A 21,075-nucleotide genomic window follows, 5' to 3' on the forward strand; every position below is an offset into this window, starting at 1 on the left:
GAAAAAGAAAATGTTGCTAGAGTTATCTGCATTTGTGATACAAAATCTGATCCATGAGCCAAGCTCTGCATTGTAACCCCATAATCTACTATTTTGACCCAATTTTTATCAACTGATCCAAAATCTAGAATGTGCCTGAGATTGCATCTTGAATCAAAACCTACCTTGCGACTCAGAATATGCATTTCAATACATAAAAAAATCTGTAGCCCAACTTAAAATCTGCCGTTATGGTGTTAGAGACTTGCCTTGCTTGTATTGTTACAAATTTGTCCAACTTCCATTTGTACATCTTAAATGTTGTGTAAAGCCGTAAAATTGTCCAATGATTAACCTGTTAGAGGCGTGTTGAGCTAGGACTCTAACATGTTATTTTCTTTTGCAACGAATTTTTGAGAAACCAGTCAAATATGCTCTCAATGAGTCACACACCTTTGAATCAGATATAAGAGTTGAGTCCAACATTGGAAAAAATAAAAACAATCGATTTAAAATCTAACTTGGGCATAATCACATTCAGATTTTGATTCAGATCAAAACAAACAAGGTGTAAGTCCCTGTATCAAAGTCCAAGCCCTTTTCGTAACCTTCCTTCCCTCTCGGCTTCTTCTTCCAGTCAAATTGTACCGGACTCGAATATCTCCTAGTTCTCCAGTCAGGCAACAAAATAAAACAAGAACGCTATTATTGGGGCGTCACATTTCACTAGAGGGGCGTCACCGAACAACCCTTTAGTTAATTTTAATTTAATTCAATTTTATTAGATAATAATTAATTTCTACGGTTGGAATCAATCCAAACCTGGATGTAAAACCAATTTCTACGGTTGGAATCAACCCAAACCTGGACGTAAAATGAATTTCTACGGTTGGAATTAAAAGGAACCTGGACGTAAAATTGAAATTTACGGTTAGGTTGACGAAAGGAAAATTCAGTAAACTAAACCTAGACGTAAAATTGAAAATTACGATTGGAATCCAACTAAACCTAGACGTAAAATTGAAAATTACGGTTGGAATTTAACTAAACCTAGACGTAATACAACATGCAAATCAAAGTTTACTGTTGAATTGAACTTAACCTAAACGTAAGTTCTTCAAAAACTAAATTACAGTTGAAAAATCTAGTAACGTACCCAGACGTAACACTAGCAAAAAGTAACTAAAACCCTAATTTTACTTCGATTTCATTCAATCTAACCTATTTTAAGCACAAAAACAAGTAAACAAAGATGGGTATTTTCGATTATTACCTTACATACACCATGGGTTTGTTCGATGAAATGAATTCAAATGGATTTACGATGAAAAGGATGAAGAGAAAGAGGAGAGGCACTAGTGGAAAATGGAAGTTAAAGCACTGTCATGAAAAGAAGTAATATCACTAAAAACTACTGTGTCCATCAGCAGTATTCTAGGAGTGGTTTTTCTCAAAACGATTGTGTCTGGCAAACGTTCAATTCTTTAAAAAAACGACTTTCTTCAACAGTATGTAGATAGATCCTGATGGACGCAGTGGTTTTACTGGTGATATTTTATTAAAACCTATGCCTTCAGTTTTTGACAACCTAGCTCAAATCAGGTCATTGCTCCAGCCCTAAGCTGTAAATAAAATCCAACCAAGATTGCATCAATTATCAGCAAAAAAGAGGAAATGAGACAAGGAATCTTCTCGACACCATAATCACCTAAACACGTACAAGTATCTACTCAAATTGAAATTTGAAGAAAACATATGATTGCAACTAATTTTCATACGTAAAATATCCCATCCATAACTCATTAAGTAATTGAGATCCTGAATTCCTGATCAAAAGCATACACAGTAAATTGGTAGAAGTCTTAGGACAAAATCCACAAACTTCACCAATTGAGATCCTTACCGAGCATACTTGCCAATTGAAACTCGTAGGGAGGTCCATAGCTGCATCCGTTCCCATATATAATCAAGCTTTAGTTCCACCTGCTCCCTCTTGGAATGTCAACCACCTGAAAATAATCAAAATATTAGGAAGGTTATCAGTACAAATTCATTTAGCCTAAAATCTGTTCATTTTAATATAAGCAGTTCCAGCAGCTTACGAAATGGATTCAAATTATGTTGTCTGAGCAATCGTCATTACCAAGAGCATCATCTTTCCATTAACTTCCTGCAAATAAACAGTGATGAAATGCAACCAATTTGATTTGCACTGGACAATCACATTACCAGCATCATCTTTCTTTACAAGTTCCTGTAAATAAAAAATGATAGTAAGTTTAAATCTAGCGCATTTAAAAAATTATACAGACAAGAAGTAAAACATAGTTATGATTCCTGATTCAGTTAAGATGATAAAGTGCAAGGTTACAAGTTTCATGCAATCACGTTAGGGACTGAAATCTTCTTCTTATGAAGGTGTTATATTATAATTAAAAACAATGAAAAGAATCTATGGCAAAAAAAAGATAGTTTCTTTTCATAGATTCTTTTACATGTTTCATAGTACTAGTACAAACCAATAATCACAAGGACAACAACGTTTACTACAAGAACCACAATTCAAAATCCGAAACAAAAATTATACTGGCAGCAGGTCGATCATCATTTTGTTTAGCACTGCAAGGCGTCTGTCAATAACTGTAATCCAACTAGCATTGAGTTGCAAGGTGGTTGTTAATTCAACGCTATTTATGGATGGAAAAGCTACAGACCTTCCAAGTCCAAATTCAAACACCCACATTCCTACATCCAACTACGATTGTTAATTTGATTTAAAGCACCTCTAAAAAGGTTGCCCGTGTAGTAATTATAAATGTTCGTTGACATTCTACCGAACATGCATTTCACAAATCTATCAATTATAAATCCATAAATGTTATCGAAAATAGACCAAATTTAGCAATTGAAAGTCTTATAGCTCAATCAAAATCTCAACTCATATTGTAAAATCTAATACTACCTATACAAGTGGCATTGGCAAATGTTATTGTTTATAACCATGATCAGTTCACAGGTTTTCGCAAGGCGTACCTTTGGAAAATAAGTTAAAAAAATGAATGGCACCCATGAGCAGTAGCCACCTAAAATTATCTTGGTACACACGACCACATTAATTCCAGGCAACTAAAACATTTTCGAACTTGGTTAATCCGCTACCATCTTGCCATTATTTAAGCATACAAAGATCAGGCTCATAAAGAAGTCTTACATTTAATTACTGCAAATCAGATTGCACTAAGAAAGTCACCACAACCAAGAGAAAAAGGTTGAAACACAAGATGTCATTCTTCTTGTGATACTAGATACAATTTTAGCCATTAAATATCAATATTGATAATAATATACTAAACGTTGGTGTTCCTGGAACCATAGTGTAAAAGTTCAAAGATCAAAAAAAATATTTGGAAGACAAGCTTATACCACAATACCCGATGACCCCAAACACCAAAGCTTACACCCGATTACTTATTCGTGGATCTTTCTTCCGTTTAGGATTCAGGCTACAAATGCAAACTTTTTGATAAGTTCCTCTAGTTAATCCAAGAAATTGATTATAACCTACAAGGTTATCATGGGTACGAGGAGAAAACAAGTGGACATACCTATTTATGAAACCAAGAAGAGCACATGCATAACAGCAGATGCAGGAGCTGCACAAACAACACTTGGCAATGTTGATCCTGCGTCACTACCGCGCTTACAAATCTTCAATGGTGTTCCAACCATATAATGATGTTTTCCCAAGGCCGTCACTGAGACAAAAGGAAACAGAAAACTAAAGATTAGTGTAAATAGGAAGTAGACCGTAGTAGTCTATAATTCTCTAGGCAGTAAGTTTTCTAGAACGGTCCTGTGTCACGTAAATCTTGTAATGTTAATTGTTGTAAATTCGATCAAATGGTTTCATCACATACAAACAAAATCATGATGAATTAGCCAAAATGTAACATTTATATACAAACAATACTGAACCCTGGAATAGTAAGTGGTCAAACATACCGGAATATAAATCATTGGTGCCCCGCCAAAGTAGGTCAAAAAGAGCTCTGCATTCAAGGTTGCACTCATCAAAATAAGCCTCAGTTCTGGACACCGTGGAAGAAGGTCCCTTGGTATGATAAGAAAAAAGTCTGGATAACTAGACAACGTAATGAATCACATAGTAGAATAACCAAAAAGATAACTATGAACAAAACTTGAGTGCTAAAGGCTTTAGATTTTACCTTCATTCATTCCATGTTCATGAATATTATCCACAATAACATGGGTAAAACCTTTTAAACTTTTGTCATGCAGTAATCTCCTCGATAAAATGCCTATGGTGCAAAACAGAAGGCGAGTATCCCTCCCTCTCTGACCTTCCAAACAAACTTTATAGCCAACCTTTTGTGAAGACAATGAATAGAGAAACTTATTAATTACGTTTGCGAATGATGAAAATGGTAAGTGAAAAACATCACAAATCATTGTAAGCGAGTGTGCAGATTCAGAAGGAATAACTTACAATTTCACCCAATTTTTCACCCCTCTCTGCAACAACTCTTTCAGAAACTTCCATGGAAGATATTTGACGAGGCTGTGTACATATTATACTACAGGCAGATCTATTTGTAGATTTTATCTCAGATTCTAAGATATACTGGGGAAGTTGGGTGGTCTTACCAACATAATTTGTTGTTAACAAACAACGAGCAACGTGGCTCAACACTACGAACAAGCCAAACCTTATTTTATGCGTTAAAGCACATATTGAACAACTACTACCCAAGTACTTGTAGCAGCATAGGTCAACACAACATACATACATGGATTAGCTAAACATCTAGTTTTCTTATGTTAAGTAAAACAGTGAATTAAGATTTTCATGAACAGAAATGTGCAGGACGAACAAGTGCAAATCCAAGGAGGTAAAACAATCACTTCCCATACATTAAACACAAAAAAAATCCTCACCTGGATGTAAAATTTATTCAATCTATCATCATTCATTAAATCCTCACCTCCTCAGATTGTAAAACTTTTGCTTCCTATAAATTAAACACAGAAACAAATAGAATCCCAATCAAAAACAATGTAAAATTTGTTCAATCTATCATCATTCATCAAATCCCCACTTGGTCAGACTGTAAAACTTTATTAAATACACCTTTAGTTTTTTGTTGCTTCCTGCAAATACCACATCAAAGTCAGCTAAAGTTGATGGGTCTGCAAAATTCCTTTCCTATGGCCTTCGATCCTACACACGGATAATACAATAAAAATAAAACACTAAAACCTTGATGCTTATGTGATACAAACAGCCTTACACATGCAACAAATTTCAAATTAAATCACAGATATACAACATAATTTATAAAAAATTACCTTGCTAGAAAAGCTCACAATTCCTTAAGGTGAGATTGAGATTTTCATTGCTCTCGAAGACTATATCCATGAGCAAGTTGCAGAACAGGTTCTACCGTTACTTACTAGGATATTCGCACCATAACTTGTGTAAACATAACAAACCCAATGTTAGTTCCAGTTGAAACCAAATTAACCCAGATTGTCAAAATTAAATATAACCAAGATAACAAATTGCTAAATTCAGTGTTCGCAGTTCAAATCTAAATAGACGATTAATAGTTAATCTTACCATTTTCATTATTTCACAAGATCTCCATACTTGTGGTCATCATCTTTTCATACTGAAGCCCCTAAAAATGAAGTAAAACGAATATCTCAATCAGAACTCTAAGGATTGTGAGAAAAATTGAAAGAGTAAAGGAACCCTGACCAGAAGATAGCAGAATCATCCCTTACGATTTCTCCGCCTTCATCAACATCCTCTACTTATTTGTTGTTTAATTAGAGAGATTCAGAGAGGCGGAGATGGAGAGTGATTGATTTGGTTTACTGGGTTTTAGTTGATGGCTAGGGTTTGTCTATATTCTTCTCAGATCGAATGATGTCAAGAAATTTCTGGTGAAAGTGAAGGATGAAAAAATGAATTGGATTTGAGATTTGGGAATTTTTGGTTTTTCTGTGAGATTGAAGAGATCGATGTAGTGAGTGAATGGATAAGAAGAAGAAGATTTTTACGGAGATGGGGAAATTTCTTTTTACAATTTTTTTCTCATAGAAAATTCTGATTCTCATGGTGGTTTCTTAAGTCCATAGGAAAGCCTGAATTTTTACGGAAATACCCATTCATAAAACGACTGTGAAAGAAGCTTGTTTTCCTTTTTCTCTTAAAAACAACCGGGTCTCACAGAACTTATAATTATCCTGGACCATGGAAGTCATTTTTTCAAAGCCTAGGAAGTGGTTAAAATCTCATTCTCCACTAGTGAGGAAGAAGAAGAGCAATTGAAATGTGAAGAATGAAGAATATAAATTAGGTTTGGTTTTTCCTATTTCCTATCCCTACATTTCCTATTTCCCATCCATGTAAATTCCCATCCCCATTTTTCCTATTTCCCATCCATATAAATTTCAATATATCCTAAATACCATCTTGACTTTTCCAAAATAAAGCCACCCAACGCCTAAAAAAAACTTGGTCTCCATCTCCCCCACGTTACATCTTCTTCCTTACCTCCACGGTCCATCACCACCTTATAAACTTTCACTTATTTTTATGATGAAATCAATCGCGGAATATAACAATGACATCAAAACAGTAGTATATGCCGATAGTGATTTTGCATCATTAGGTATGTAGCTCTTGATGTAGATCGATATGGAGTTTGGGTCTTTTAATTATTTGCAATTTAATTAACTCGGTATCCTTGACTCAATAGGATATAGTTAGATATACTCCATAGATCTAATACTTGCACTGGTGCGTATCAAAAATAAATACTCCATAGATCAAAACTTCAAACTAATTCAACCACCTTATACAAATTAAAGGTCTCCATGTGACCATGTCCCTCAAGGGAGAATTTGTTGTTCAAAAAAGCTGTTGCGTTGACAAAGTAAATTAAATTAGTTTGGAGTTCGATTAATTTAGGATTTGAATATTTTCCTAAATTTTTAATAATCGAATCTTCCATAATATGATTTTATAGGTTAATTGTCGACTGACTCGGTTACATAAGGAGGAATTAGATGATAAAATATTAGAAGGAAAAAAAACAGATATATCTTAGTGATTTGACAGAAAATGAAGGTTTTTCTTTTTAATTGGCAAGGAAGAAGAAGATAAATAAAAAATGTTAATATTTAGGATCATATTTAATTTTGACTTTTTGGGGTGGTACGTAGGGAAAAACAAAATTGAAAAGTAGATAGATTTTAGAAACTGTGAGAGGGATGGGGAATAGGAAAAATGGGGGTAGGAAATAGGGAAAACCTTAGGTTTTGTTTCTGTTTTTAAGTTTTAATTTTAATTTAATTGAAGAGTAGTTTGGACAGTTGCTATTGAATCAAAAATACCCCATAACCAGATTTTTGGTCACTAAATGTCCAAGTGAAGCCCCTCTGTTGGATGATGACTCCCCAATAATAGCTTTCTAAAACAAAAAACGAGATATCTGACAAGGTACGAGTCAGACTCCGAGTCAGATTCCGAGTCACCTGCAGATCCTGCTCCCGATTCAAATCCGACAAAGGTTTAAGTTAATGGGCCAAGTTCTGTATCAAAGGCGAAACCCTTCAACCTTCCTTCCCTCTCTGCTTCTTCTTCTTCTCCTACTTCCTCCATAAAAATGGCAGACACAACCGAAAAAACCCTAGAAAACCCTCCCACAAATGGAAACCCCACAACCGAAACCCTTAATCCAACTCCATCACTCTCAAAAAGCGCTCAGAAAAAGCTTGTAAAACAACAGAAATATGAAGAAAAGAAAGCACAGAAAAAAGCCGCCATGAAAGAACACAAGAAGAAAGAAGGTGAAAGAAAACGTAAAGAATGGGATGAGAAGCTATCAACCGTTAGTGAAGAAGAGAAATTAAAACTGATTGAATCAAGAAGAGAGCTGCGAAAAGAGAGAATGGGGATTAGGTCAGAAGAAAAAGACAAGAAGATTGAGAGAATGATGAAAGCTAAAGAAATTGGTCAAAAGATTGTCATTGACCTTGATTTTGCTGATTTGATGAGTCCAACTGAGATCAATAGCCTCGTTCAACAGGTATGTATTTGGATGTGGGGGCAGTTGACCCGTTTTAGTGTTTTCATTCATGCTTTCAATTTGTTTGATAAAATGCGTGACTCAGTATAATTTGCTATTTGGAGGTTGGGGCTATTCCCCACGGTGGGGAAATTGCCCCATGGTAGATGTTGGTTTGATCATTGGTTAATGTTAAAGGCTTTCACACATTGCTGTTGTAATTTGTGAAAGCTGATATTTGTTTCTCACATTGGCGACGTTGAGCTCATCTCTTCTGCATAATTGTCGCTTGTTTAGGGATGAATGACAAGTTAGCACCGGCCCTTTGTAGCTGGCAATGGAAACTCCTTAAAATAGTTGTAAAAGAACGTTTTATTTCAATGACTGTTGAAATTTTGCTGGCTTCATGAACAAAACACATACATAATGTGAAAATCTCGTGTAGATCTTGTAGTATATGCTTTAGTTTGTTCATCAGGTCTATGAAGGTGTGTGCCTTCCAGGCCAGTTCCTGCAATTTAAATTGTGATAGGTTCTCCCAAATCTCAGATTCTCAAGACATTGATAATTTGGTTAAACTTTGAATTGAACCTTACATTAAGTAGCAATTCTATTGTTCTAGCGGTTTACTCTGTGAACTTCATCGATATAGATAAGATTAAAGCCAATCCATTCTTACCCACTTATGACATAAAACATTGTAAGTACCGTCATTACCTGGTTTTCTACTTTTTATAATATAAAGAAAATCTACAGTCGGCCCTTTTATTAATATGAGTAATTAAATATCAAAGAACAAAAAAACTACCACTACTCTGTGAGTGATCTCCTTACTATATAAAAGCTAGGGTCTCAAAATAGACGTAGCTATTGGTATTTCCATCCAAGAAATACTTGTGTTTTTGATCTGAGTGTAATTCAGTGCCCCATAACAATCCTGGAGTTGAAAAGATAGGGTTTCAGATGAAATGCTCGTGAGCAAAATAAGGGTTATTGATTGTAGATAACCAAACTTTTGATACGTATTACATACAAGCAAAAGTTTTGATGCTAAACGAGTTAAAATCAGTGTTAAGAAATCCACACTACTACCTGTTTTAGCTGATGATGATAATGAATTATTACTATCATTGAGAATCTCACCTTTCAATCTTCTTCCTACATCTTTAAGAAAAGTAGATTGTACTTCTATGGTTTATATCATCTGAGGAAGAAGATTGAAAGGTGAGATTCTCAATGATAGTAATAATTCATTATTATCAACAGCTAAAATGGGTAGTAGTGTGGACATCTAAACACTTATTCTAACTCGCTTACCATCATAATCTCTGCTTGTATTTAAATCCGTATCAAAAATTTGGTTATCTACAATCAATGACCCCCATTTCGCTCATGAGCATCTCATCTGAAACCCAAGTCTTTCAATTCCAGGAATGTTCTGGGGCACTGAGTTACCCTCAGGTAGAAAACACAAGGATGATTACATCTTATTGGATAGAAATACCGATGGCTAAGGAGATCACTCAGAGCGGAAAATTTGTAAGGAGATCACTCAGAGCGGAAAATTTGTAATAAAACCACTGTTTTGCTTGTTCTGTTTGATATTGTTTTTATCAGTCAGTATATTTTGTCCTTTACTTATGCAAGTTGCAGATTATGTATTGTTACGCAGTGAATGGAAGATGTAGTTCACCAGCCCATCTCTGGCTAACTGCATGTGGTGGGGATATGGAAGCTCCACTTCAAAGGATTCCAGGATTTGATAAATGGTTAATTGAGAAGGAAAACTTGTCCTACATTGAAGCGCTGCATGATCAGAAGGAAAATCTGGTTTATCTAACTGCAGACTCTGAAAATATAGTGGACGAACTTGATCCGAGGAAAATATATATTATTGGAGGATTAGTAGATCGAAACCGATGGAAAGGATTAACCATGAAAAAAGCGAATGACCAGGGCATTCAAACCGCAAAGCTCCCGATCGGAAGTTACTTGAAAATGTCAAGTTCACAGGTACTATTTTCTGTTGTATATGTTTCTGCGGCTTTATTATTTTTTATGGAGTATTTTTTAGGGTATAGAAATTGGCTTTGCATGACAAAGTAATATGTGACTTCAATTCCTGCAAACTCATTGCATTAACATTAGCATTAATGGAACGTGTGTGAATTTTATGTGTTAAGTATGTGAATGAATTCCTGCAAACTCATTACATCAACATGGACGCTAATTGAACTTCTGTGGAAGACCTCACATTTCTGATGAGGACACTAGGCTCGAATCAAAGTTTAAGACCTAAAAATGGGCTGAAACCATAGTCCTTATGATCTCGTGCAGGGGTCACGGCCGACCTGGTTATATTTTACACCTAGAAGCATTTCTATTATCTTTCACTTTGCTTTACTTATCTGACAATGGGACTGTACTTGTCTCGGCCAAGCAGGTTCTGACTGTGAACCAAGTGTTCGAGATACTACTCAAGTTTGTAGAAACAAAAGACTGGAAGACGTCATTCTTTGATGTGATTCCTCAGAGAAAACGAGGGGAGGCTGAAACAAGAGAAGATCAAGAAGGAGAATACAAAGAAGATGAAGAAGAACATAAAGAAGAAGAAGAAGAAGAAGAAGAAGAAGAAGAAGAAGAAGAAGAAGAAGAAGAAACAAGTGGTGAAAGAAAAAAGAAGTGTATTGAACAGCCATCAGTCGTTGAAGGCAATTTACTAACTGAAGCTTCTATCTGAGTTATCATGTTTCTGCCTTAGTTGTTATCTTTCTGTCGGACAAATCTGTTTTTTTTTTTTGGAATATTTAAGGCAGTTTAAAGTTTTAAATTGAGATATTGATCAATTCAGGGAGAATCATTTTAAATGAAGTTTCACATTTTAGTTTTTAGCTGTACTGAATGACTTTTCGTATAAGTTGGTCTAACATCTTGGTGATCATCCAGATTTCTCTGCTGTAGTTCGGAAAATTCTTAAGAGGGGTTTAACACTGATGATAATCTCAAAGAATGTGGATACTGCTTCGATTTGTTCTCTTTTGCAGGAAGGATGACCGAATGAGGATAAAATTCCCTATTATGATTTGGGGTGCTAGTTTGTAGCCGACTGTTGGAACTTCTTGATATGACTGCTGGGGATTTGGGAGGCAATCCAAGAAGAAAGTCTAAGGCTAGTCTCCATGATTCTTCCAATGGTGAGTTCTACTTATTGTCTGACAATTTTAGCGAAAGAAGACAAAAGTTATTCAAAGTTATGAACAAATAGGTTCTTACAATTTTTATAATCTTATTTCCTAAAATCACCTTGAATGAAGAAAGTCGTTAAAACGAATTGCCATTGATTTCTTCGAAACAAAGATGTTTACCGTTATTAACTGATTCCCAATCATAAAATGTGTGACATAACACAGAATAAAGACTTTATTCTTTTCTTGAATATATAACAAAGATATGTTTGATGTTCAACTCTTTTCGTTAATGGTTTCTGCTTTCTTTTATTTTGTAAAGTCTGATATTCATTTCTTGTTCTTCAGGTTATACTTTATTCCAGAAGATGTCTGTCTGGTGTGTTGTTTCTTTTTACTAGGGATTCTCGTAGTGTATTATGGTGCAAATATAGTTTATTTCTACTTGCTGTTAACAGTTAGCACGAGTTAAATATTACTCTGTGTTTCTAGTGTCCACAAACCTGTTAAGCTACAACATGTTTTACGTGTTGTAATCTTGACTTATAATTTACCATTTGAACATTGTAGTGTTTAAGTCATCTATCTAGATTCTGGACTGCTATTTATAGTCCTGAATAGTTTATAATTTTCCACCACCACGCTTTCAGTTACTTTTAATTTTAACGAAAAGGTTTGAAATAATCTTATTCCTCGGTCAATCTATCACCATGTCAACCACTACTTCTATTTCAGGTGAGGATCCTGATCGCCAATTGCATGAAACAATAGTGCTTTCTGCTAAACAAATAGTAGCAAGTATTGAAGCAAGTAATGCGAGAGTTGAAGCAAGCAATGCTGGTATACAAGCTTTGCTTTGTAAGGTTGTGGAATCTCAAACCCATAGTCAGCAACAAATGATGGAGCTGTTGAAGATATTAGCAAATAATAATAGTATCAATGATGCTGGTATTTCTACTGATGAAGCTGCAGGAGAATGTTCACGTGTCATCTCTGGTAACTTGAATCCTAAAGATCAAGTAGATAGAGTTGCTGAAATTGGACCATTGTGAGATAATAACAGACAACCAGGTACGTAATTATTCATTAATCTCTTCTGGTGCTCTTGGGTCCGCGATTCAGCCTTCACTTAGTTTTTGCTTGTTTATGAGTGTTCATTTTTGCAATAGTTATATCAACTTTCTCAAACAGATGCCATAGTTATTTTGTCTAGTTTCTTCTTTGTTGCGATGTTGAACACAATAACTATTTTTACTGACATTTCAATGCTCTATACAATCACGCAGTTGAGGATGTTCTTCTACCTCTCAAATACACACGTGGGATAGCTCAAGCGAGCGTAAAAGGTGGTCAGGCGAACGAGGAAGATGAACAGGTTAACAGATGGGGTGATGATTATGATTTTCGTGGATACGAGCCCCTAAGGGAAGCAATCCAGGCACAAGACTGGGAGAAGGCTAAGAAATATCTATTCACCAGTGGAAATTTCTGGAAGAGATTGTGAAGCTGGTACCACCAGTAACACTTGAATACGTGAACCCACAATATGGTGGGACAATATTGCACTTTGCTGCGATCCTTGGAAGCATAAAAGCTGTTAAGATGCTAGTTGAGAAGAACTCAAACTTAACACAAATATGGGGCAGTAGGGAACCCTATCATGTGCCACTCCTCATGGCTGCAGTGAATGCTACAGATGGAGAAAAGAAGATGGTGGAGTATCTTTCCTCAGTGACTAGAGACGAGGACCCAAGTCCATTCTCTGGTATATGTGGCCTTACGTTACTAACCAGTTTAATTCAATCGGATATGTGCGGTAAGTAACGAATCATTTTACAGTAGTTCCTTATGCTTTTGATGAAAATAAATTTCTTTACAGATCAATTGAAAATGTTTGTTTTAAAAAGAACATTCGTGTTCATTTCATTGGAATTGGAGGGTGTGGAATCTGTGGATTGCCAACTCCAAATGCATAACAAACTGAAAACAAACAAAATTGCCTAGTAACAAATATAGTCTTCTGAATAGTCTTCTGAATGTTTGTAGGTCTGGCATTATCCGTATGCAAACAGTTCCCACGTTTGGTTAATGATCAACATGGTCCAGAATTAATTTTTTCTTCGTTAATAACAATTGCGGGAAGGCCGTTTGCATTTTTAAGTGGATCAAAACTAAAGTGGTGGGAACGCTGCATCTACTCATGTAAGTCCCTTTATATCTTTCCGTACTCTGGTTTTGCTTTTTTACTTCTCGTTCACAGCTCAATGTAATAGTTCTGTAAATACAAATATCGGTCTGAGCACAGTAATCCAAGAGAGCATGGATAGTATTCCACATAGCGATGGCGTCGTTGAAGGAAAACAAAAGCTTTTGAAGAGCTCAGAGAGCACCCAGAATGATGAAGAGAACCCTCGGGAGACCTCTGAAGTCTCCAAAATCATAAGGGAAAGCTCCTTAACTAGTAATGCAGGAAGCATAACCAACTATATCTAGCTCTACATCATGCACTACATAATGCAAGGTTAGTTTTCTGTTCATATCAAACTAACATATTATAGATAGTGATATATAGCGTTTGGTAGCCGGCATTGCTGGGTCTTTCAATATTTTGCATCTTATCAAATCAGTTTAGAGTACTTAAGTTGCTTGTTTTCATTTTTATTTCAGTGCCTTGTATAAAACAATTATACAGCCAGAAGTTGATGCACAAACAGGTTGTTTCTTTGGTAGCATATTTTATTGGACATTTTAGTAAAACATACAATACAACAAACATCACCAATCTTTTTCTCAAATCTAACATCTTGGGCATTGCTATGAAGTTTGGAACCACAGAATTTGTTCTGGAGTGTCTTCGGGTATTTCCTCACCTGTGTTTGTTCGAGGGAGCACATACAATAGCAGGATTAGTTATCAGAGAGCGGAATGAAATGATATATAATTTCATATACATACTAAGACAAAGAGCCAAACTAGATGGACATCCTATCCTCTATAAGAACAATAACACTATACTGCATTTCAGTGCTGAGTTAGCTCATAACCGTCAACTCAATTGTGTAGCTGGTGCAGCGTTTCAGATGCAACGAGAAATACAATGGTTTAAGGTAAGTTCTTATATAAGATTAATATGTATAAAAAATCATACGAAAGATAGCATATCTCTTTATGTATTTCTCTAACCTTTAAATATTTGACCAGGGGGTGGAAAATACAACGCCACAAAAAGAAAGGTTTATAAGAAACAGTGATGGAGACACGGCTCACTTTCTATTCACAGTGAAACACAGGGACCTAATGGAAAAAGGTGAGAAATGGATGAAAGATACATCCTCATCGTGCATGGTGGTAGCTGCCCTTATAGCTACCGTAGCATTTGCAGCTGCTATTACTGTACCAGGAGGTAATATCAGCGACAACTCCAGTAAAAAGAATGGTATCCCAGTTTTTTCGGACAGGAAGTCGTTTATGGTATCTGCAGTAACAGATGCCTTAGCTCTCTTCTCCTCTATCACGTCAGTAATTATGTTCTTGGCTGTGTACACGTCACGTTATTCCGAGGAGGATTTTCTAAAATCCTTGCGACAAAAAATAATTATAGGTTTGGCAACTCTGTTCATATCCATGGCAACCATATTAGTAGTTTTTGGAGCAGCGCTTACGATTGTTCTTGGAAAAAGAATTTCATGGGCTCCATTACTTGCAACGTTATTGGGTTGTGCTCCGGTTCTCTTGTTCGGTTTTCTGCAGTTTCCATTATTGGTAGAAATGGTAAGTTCTACTCATTGGTCTATAGTCTTAGGGAACCAAAACCATCATGAGCCATACTATTTACAAAAAACTGTACGGCCAAGCCGAACATGCATGAACTTCAATGATGATGAAAAGCTTGGCTTGAATGCAGCCATGAACTTGTTTGATTGTATGCATCTACTGTCAGTTGTTTGATCTATGTGTGGTGTGGTGTGTAGTACAGTGGAAATGGTGAGAATTGAATTCCTCCTAAGGGATCTCATAACCCTGAAAAATTGTTTGATTGGACAGGGTCTATGGTAAAAGCCCATTGAAAAGTTGTTGGTGGATGTCATTGGAATTATGGGTTGGTCCTGCTTTAGAAATTGGAACCCAAGACTATGTCGCATTTTGGACTGTATGAAACTGATCCAAATATCTTCAACTTGTTCTGGATTCGATAGGCTGCTGTATGGGATTACTAAATTCCAACCCGGTTGTAAAATATATCTCTGGAGCATCGATGTCCAATTACAAATGCATGCTTTTCTTGTCGGATGAGGATGATTTCCAAAATAAATTTTACTTATTTTAATAGTTTTTTTCTTTGAATTGTTCTGGACAGATCGTCCACTTAAAGGACCCAAAAACCCAGATTCTTTGTTTTTCTTCCATCTCACTGCTTCAATAAATTAATATACTCATTTAACTTATAGAATTTTGCAGTTCCAACTTCAACGATCTTGCTCTAAAAATACAAAGCAAGGGTTTTTCCAAAAACATGTAGTATTCCTTTACCGCGATTGGTGAGATTACTGGTTTTTTAATGCCAATTAAAACCTATACTGTATTTGCGTAAGAAACAACTCATTTTGAATAATAGGCAAATGATCCAATACCTAACACTCTAAAGGCAGCACACTGGACAATTGAAAGGGCATCCTTAAATTAATCGAAACTTAACTAATCAACCATGTAATCAATTATTTTCTTTTCTTTTTTTTCCGACGAAAGCCGGACCCAATCTCGATTGAAGTATACTTTTGAGTTTACTCGACTGCTTCTGAGGAGAGGCCCAAACGTAATGGTTCGCATTTACGAATACATGACAACACTTATTAAATTAAAACTAATTCAGGTACATCATGTTTCTATTGAATGCTCATAAGCATAATGGTGTCCACACGTGTGGAAGTAGAAATTTCCTTCATTTCTTGAGAGAGCATCTTCATTTTTGGGCAGCTAATAATAGTATGATAAACTATCCTGGCAAAATTGGGGTCTATTGTGATTAATTTGGGCATATGAATTACTTCATTTATTTAATAGGAAATGATAAGGGATGTCTAAATTTGATGAAACTAACAATTTACCCCCTTTAAAATATTAATACTACCAATTTACCTCCATTAACTCTTAATAATAAAATTTAAAAACAAAATCAGCTTTTCATTTCCATCCCCTTATAAACCTATTCATGTCTTCTTCTTCTCCCTCTTTTTTCATTTTTTTGAAACCAAAACTCGACAAACCAAAAACGATTAATTGTTTTCTTCTTCTATAAAATGGAGAAAAAAACAGGAATGAAGCATCCTACTAACAGGAAATTTCCTAGTGAGGATAATCCCGGACTTGTTGAAGCTATTCGAAACAAAACCAAGAAAACGGTTGAGGAAGTTGAGCCATCTTTGATCGCACAAGAGGAGGAAATGAGTCGAATCAGGTACTTTTCTATCAACCCAATCCTCTAAACTAGGTTTTAGTAACACGCAATCGCTCAAAAATTAGAAATTTTGAAACCAAAATTTTCTGGGTTCACCAGAATTGGACGATGTTAGTATACATTTGAACCGATTGTGTTAGTAATCGGTTGTCGTTCATGCCCATATATCCCGATTGTGATGCATGTATTTTCTGGTTCGAAAAATTTGAACTATAATTGGTCAATGTTAATACCAAGATAGCCCGATTATATCCACTGAACTTCTTGTATCGACTAAAGTTCTGTTCAATGTCCATTCTTCCGTGGATTTTGTTGTTGTCCCCTTCTCTTTTCGCGTATTAGGCACTGTAATAACCAATGGAGATGTGTGGTTCAAATTTTCTTTTGGTATCTCTTCCGCCATGAATGTGATTTTTTTCTTTTCCCAATCTTTCAAGGGTGATGTCTTTTCTACCGCCATAACCTTCCTTCCTTCAAAATATCGTTTATGTATCCTTCCTTTGATGTTTTCATGGAATTCATTAACCATTGTTTTTGTTATCATATTACACTCCAATCTTTTGTCATCTTCATTGACTCTAATCATTTTTCTTTTAACTGCTTCACTGATTTGTTTAATCACTTTCTTGATTTGAACAATCTCAATAACAATCTTCAACTTTCAATCTTCAGCCTCCCTGTTTCTAGCGCCATATGTAGTTGCAGGAAATCCTACACTACACCCCTCATAAGATTTCATTAACATTCAACTCATTTTAGATTAACAATCTTAATTTTATTGATGAATCTTTTAACAATCTTACAAGAAAAGATAAAGAAATCAAGAATAACCTCTGATCTAGATTTTCTCTCTCCTATTTACTTGTTTTTCACTCAGAAAAGATCTCTCCCCTTTCCTTTACAACTGAAAGGCTATTTATAGGGAATTACATAGTGGATGACAGCTAATCTGTCCTTTATTTTCGGATATGGCTTGCGACATTCTCGCGACCTTACAAATGTTAATCTCGCAAACTCTCTAATTTTCGCAGGACAATCATATTTTTCTCATGATTTAGCTGACGTCGTTTATTATGTCATTTCTGAAATTGTTCTGCGACACTGTTGTGTTGTGTTGTTGATAATTTCTCTGAGGCATTATTGTTGCGAGATTCTGATCCTACAGATATGTCGAGCCAAATATCAGCAGGTATAGGTAGAGGACTCAACAATCCTGGAGGGGCTACCACTTCAGCTTTATTACGTTGACAAATATCACAATGAGAAATAAAGTGCTTAACTGATTGTTTTATACCTTTCCAATAAAAACTATGTTGTAGACGCTTGTATGTACGTAAAAATCCAGAATGTCCACCAACAGGATTTGAATGAAACTCTTCCAATAAAGTAGTGCACCAAGCAGAAGATGATGGTACGACTACTCTACCTTTATAGCGCAATACTCCATACTCATATGAAAAATGTAGCTTACAAGACTCATTGTTATGTAACTGTTGAATAATAGCATTCAGTTCTGTGTCAGCATGACACTCCTTAAAGATGTCAGAGAGACCAGAAAAAATTGGTGCAGAAAGGAGATAAACTGAGCCATGAAGACGAGATAAAGCATCAGCAGCCACATTTTCTTTTCCTTTACGAAAAATTATTTCATAATCGTACCCCAACAATTTTGACAACCACTTCTGTTGTTCCATAGAAGATAACTTTTGATCCAAAAAATACTTTAAACTCCTATGATCTGTATAAATTTTGAAATGCCTCCCAAGTAACTATGGACGCCATTTTTGAACTGCAGAAACAACAGCGAGCATTTCCTTATCATATATAGAGAGATTCAAATTTTTACCAGATAAAGGCTTACTGTAATATGCAATTGGCCTATTTGATTGCATTACAACAACACCTAATCCATTCCCCGAAGAATCACATCACATTCCAATACAAATTCCTTTGTAAAATCTTGAAGTATTAGAACTGGTGTTGAAGTTAAATCTTGGTGGAGTTGTTTGAAAGCAGCAGTAGTTGTGTCAGTCCAAACAAAAGCATCTTTCTTGAGTAGCTGAGTTAATGGTGCACTAATTTTTCCAAAATCCTTAACAAATTTTCGATAATAACCAGTTAAACCCAAAAATCCACGTAATGCCTTAACTTTGGTAGGAATTGGCCATGACAAAATACATTGTATTTTTTCATTCTCGACTGAAACTCCTTCAGATGAAATAACATGACCAAGATAGCCAATAGAACTTTGAGAAAATGCACATTTTGAATCCTTAACAAACAACTTATTAGTGCGTATAATGTCAAACACTAAAGATAAGTGCTTGATATGATCATCAAGATTTTCACTATAAATTAAGATATCATCAAAGAAAACAAGCACGAACCTGCGTAAGTAAGGCCTGAAAATATGATGCATGAAGCTCTGAAAAGTGGCAGGTGCGTTTGAAAGACCAAAAGGCATGACAAGAAATTCGTAGTGACCATCATGAGTTCTAAAAGCCGTCTTCGGAATGTCAGGCGCATGTACTCTAAGTTGGTGATAACCAAAACGAAAATCCATCTTAGAAAAAATGGTTTTTCCATGTAATTCATCCAACAATTCATCCACCATTGGAATGGAAAATCTATCTTTGATAGTCATTTTGTTTAAAGCTCGATAATCCACACACATCCTCCAAGAACCATCTTTTTTGCGAACCATTAAAATGGGAGAAGAGTAGGGACTAGAGCTTGGTCTAATGAAACCAGCATGTTGTAATTCTGTCACAACTTTTTCTATTTCATCCTTCTGAAAATGTGGATAACGATAAGGTCTCACATTAACTGGAGCAGAACCAGGAAGTAGTGGAATATGATGATCATGTAAACGTTCAGGTGGAAGAATATTTGGAATCTTGAAAATATCTTTATATTCAGACAATAGTTGTTGGATCTCAGGCGGCACAACTGAAGTTGAATGAATAGCAGTATTGTCTGAAGATAGTTGAAGAAGAAAACCATAAGTCTCTCTGCGTAATAAATGTTGCATGGGAGATACATCCAGGAGCATGACAGATGAAGAATTTTTTCCACGTATGATGATATTCTCTTCACCAACTTTGAACTTCATTGTAAAGTGAGTAAAATCCCAAGATATTTCACCCAAAGTACGTAACCATTGAGCACCCAACACTGCATCACAGTCGATGATGTCCAAAAGATGAAAATCAACCAGAAAAGTATATTGTTGTAGCTTAATTGGCACGTTTAAACAATACATATGGGTACGTAACTGACCTCCATCACCTACTGTGACACATAAAGAATAACCCGATTCAATCTTATAACCACATTGCTTTGCAATTGTTGGATGAAGAAAATTGTGCGTAGCTCCAGAATCCACCAAAAAGGTAAGAGCCCGAGCCTTAATAAAACCTTGAATTCGCATGGTGTTTGGAAAACTAGAACCCATCAAAGAGTGCAAAGAAATATTCAGTTCTTGTTCCTGCGGTAATGTAGTAGTATCAGAAGGTGGAGGCTGAATGTCTTCATCAAAGTTCCGATCATCAGTGTCATAAATACTTTGAGGCATATCTAAGATCAATAGTCTTGGCTTGACACATAAGTGACCAGGCTTGTAATACTCATCACAATTGAAACAAAGACCCTTGTCGCGCCTTTCTTTTTTTCTTCCCATGTTAACGTTTAGCTCCGGGTGGTAATGTTGATTTTTTTATTTGTTGGTTGGTAGCCGTTAAGGATCTAAAAGGGTTTGAACGAAAAGGTTTCGAAACTGAATAGGCTACAATGATACTATCTTCTTGTGATATTGCCTTTTTAAAGGCTTCAGGTAAAGTCTTGGGTTCAAATAAACGAACACCAGTGCCAATATCCACTCTTAAGGCAGCAATAAATAAATCAACAAGGTACTGTGTAGGAAGATTATGAACGAAATTTATCAATTTTTCAAATTCAGAAATTAGTTGTCGGACGGTACCTGATTGAGACAACTTTGTCAATGCAATATGTGGATTTATAAACTTGTGATCCCCAAATCTGTCACGAATTAGAGAACAAAAATCTTCCCAAGATGGTGTCGGATTCGACTTTTTAAACCAACGATACCAGGAATTGGCATCATCCGTCAGATGAGCAGCAACTACTTGAATTTGAAGATCTGCATTGATTGAATATAGGTTGAAATATTGCTCAGCTTGAAAAATCCAGCCGTCGGGATTGGTACCATCAAAAGTTGAAAATTTTAGGTTGATGGAACCCGTACGAATAGGTGGATTGGTACCACCACCGTTACCATGATTATTGCCATTGCCATTGCCATTATGTCGATTGCCTGTTCTGCATGTACCGAGAGCATCTG

The 21,075-nt window shown here is 35.8% G+C and overlaps 1 protein-coding gene and 1 long non-coding RNA gene across 23 annotated transcripts; one reads left to right on the plus strand and one right to left on the minus strand.

Annotated features, from left to right (window-relative positions):
• Positions 1–411: 411 nt before the first annotated feature.
• On the minus strand, positions 412–6,340 carry LOC113313439. 17 transcript variants are annotated; one of them, XR_003341868.1, is made up of 12 exons: positions 5,759–6,332; positions 5,618–5,678; positions 5,347–5,470; positions 4,487–5,218; positions 4,206–4,365; positions 3,982–4,120; positions 3,585–3,734; positions 3,403–3,482; positions 2,123–2,233; positions 1,883–1,988; positions 1,253–1,601; positions 412–649 (listed from the first exon to the last, which is right to left on the minus strand). It is a non-coding gene; the product is annotated as an uncharacterized LOC113313439 (long non-coding RNA). The 17 variants fall into 17 exon arrangements; XR_003341874.1 differs by lacking the exon at positions 412–649 and having other exon boundaries at positions 960–1,601; positions 4,487–4,586; positions 4,936–5,218; XR_003341873.1 differs by lacking the exon at positions 412–649 and having other exon boundaries at positions 963–1,601; positions 4,487–5,009; positions 5,129–5,218; positions 5,759–6,326.
• A 1,284-nt stretch (positions 6,341–7,624) lies between these two features.
• Positions 7,625–15,642, plus strand: LOC113313455 (tRNA (guanine(9)-N1)-methyltransferase). Of its 6 annotated transcripts, XM_026562226.1 has the most exons (11): positions 7,625–8,096; positions 9,729–10,088; positions 10,519–10,786; positions 11,120–11,269; positions 11,996–12,331; positions 12,547–13,076; positions 13,307–13,462; positions 13,566–13,781; positions 13,928–14,367; positions 14,462–15,031; positions 15,305–15,642. In XM_026562226.1, exons 1-4 carry the CDS (start codon positions 7,674–7,676, stop codon positions 11,134–11,136), a joined length of 1,068 nt encoding a protein of 355 aa, XP_026418011.1. In that variant the 5' UTR covers positions 7,625–7,673; the 3' UTR covers positions 11,137–11,269; positions 11,996–12,331; positions 12,547–13,076; positions 13,307–13,462; positions 13,566–13,781; positions 13,928–14,367; positions 14,462–15,031; positions 15,305–15,642. The 6 variants fall into 6 exon arrangements, with proteins under 6 accessions (XP_026418011.1, XP_026418010.1, XP_026418009.1 ...); XM_026562225.1 differs by lacking the exon at positions 15,305–15,642 and having other exon boundaries at positions 14,462–15,185; XM_026562227.1 differs by lacking the exons at positions 7,625–8,096; positions 9,729–10,088; positions 10,519–10,786 and having other exon boundaries at positions 11,138–11,269.
• Positions 15,643–21,075: the final 5,433 nt, after the last annotated feature.

Source organism: Papaver somniferum, chromosome 9 (assembly GCF_003573695.1).
Source record: "Papaver somniferum cultivar HN1 chromosome 9, ASM357369v1, whole genome shotgun sequence".
NCBI classification, from domain to species: domain Eukaryota; kingdom Viridiplantae; phylum Streptophyta; class Magnoliopsida; order Ranunculales; family Papaveraceae; genus Papaver; species Papaver somniferum.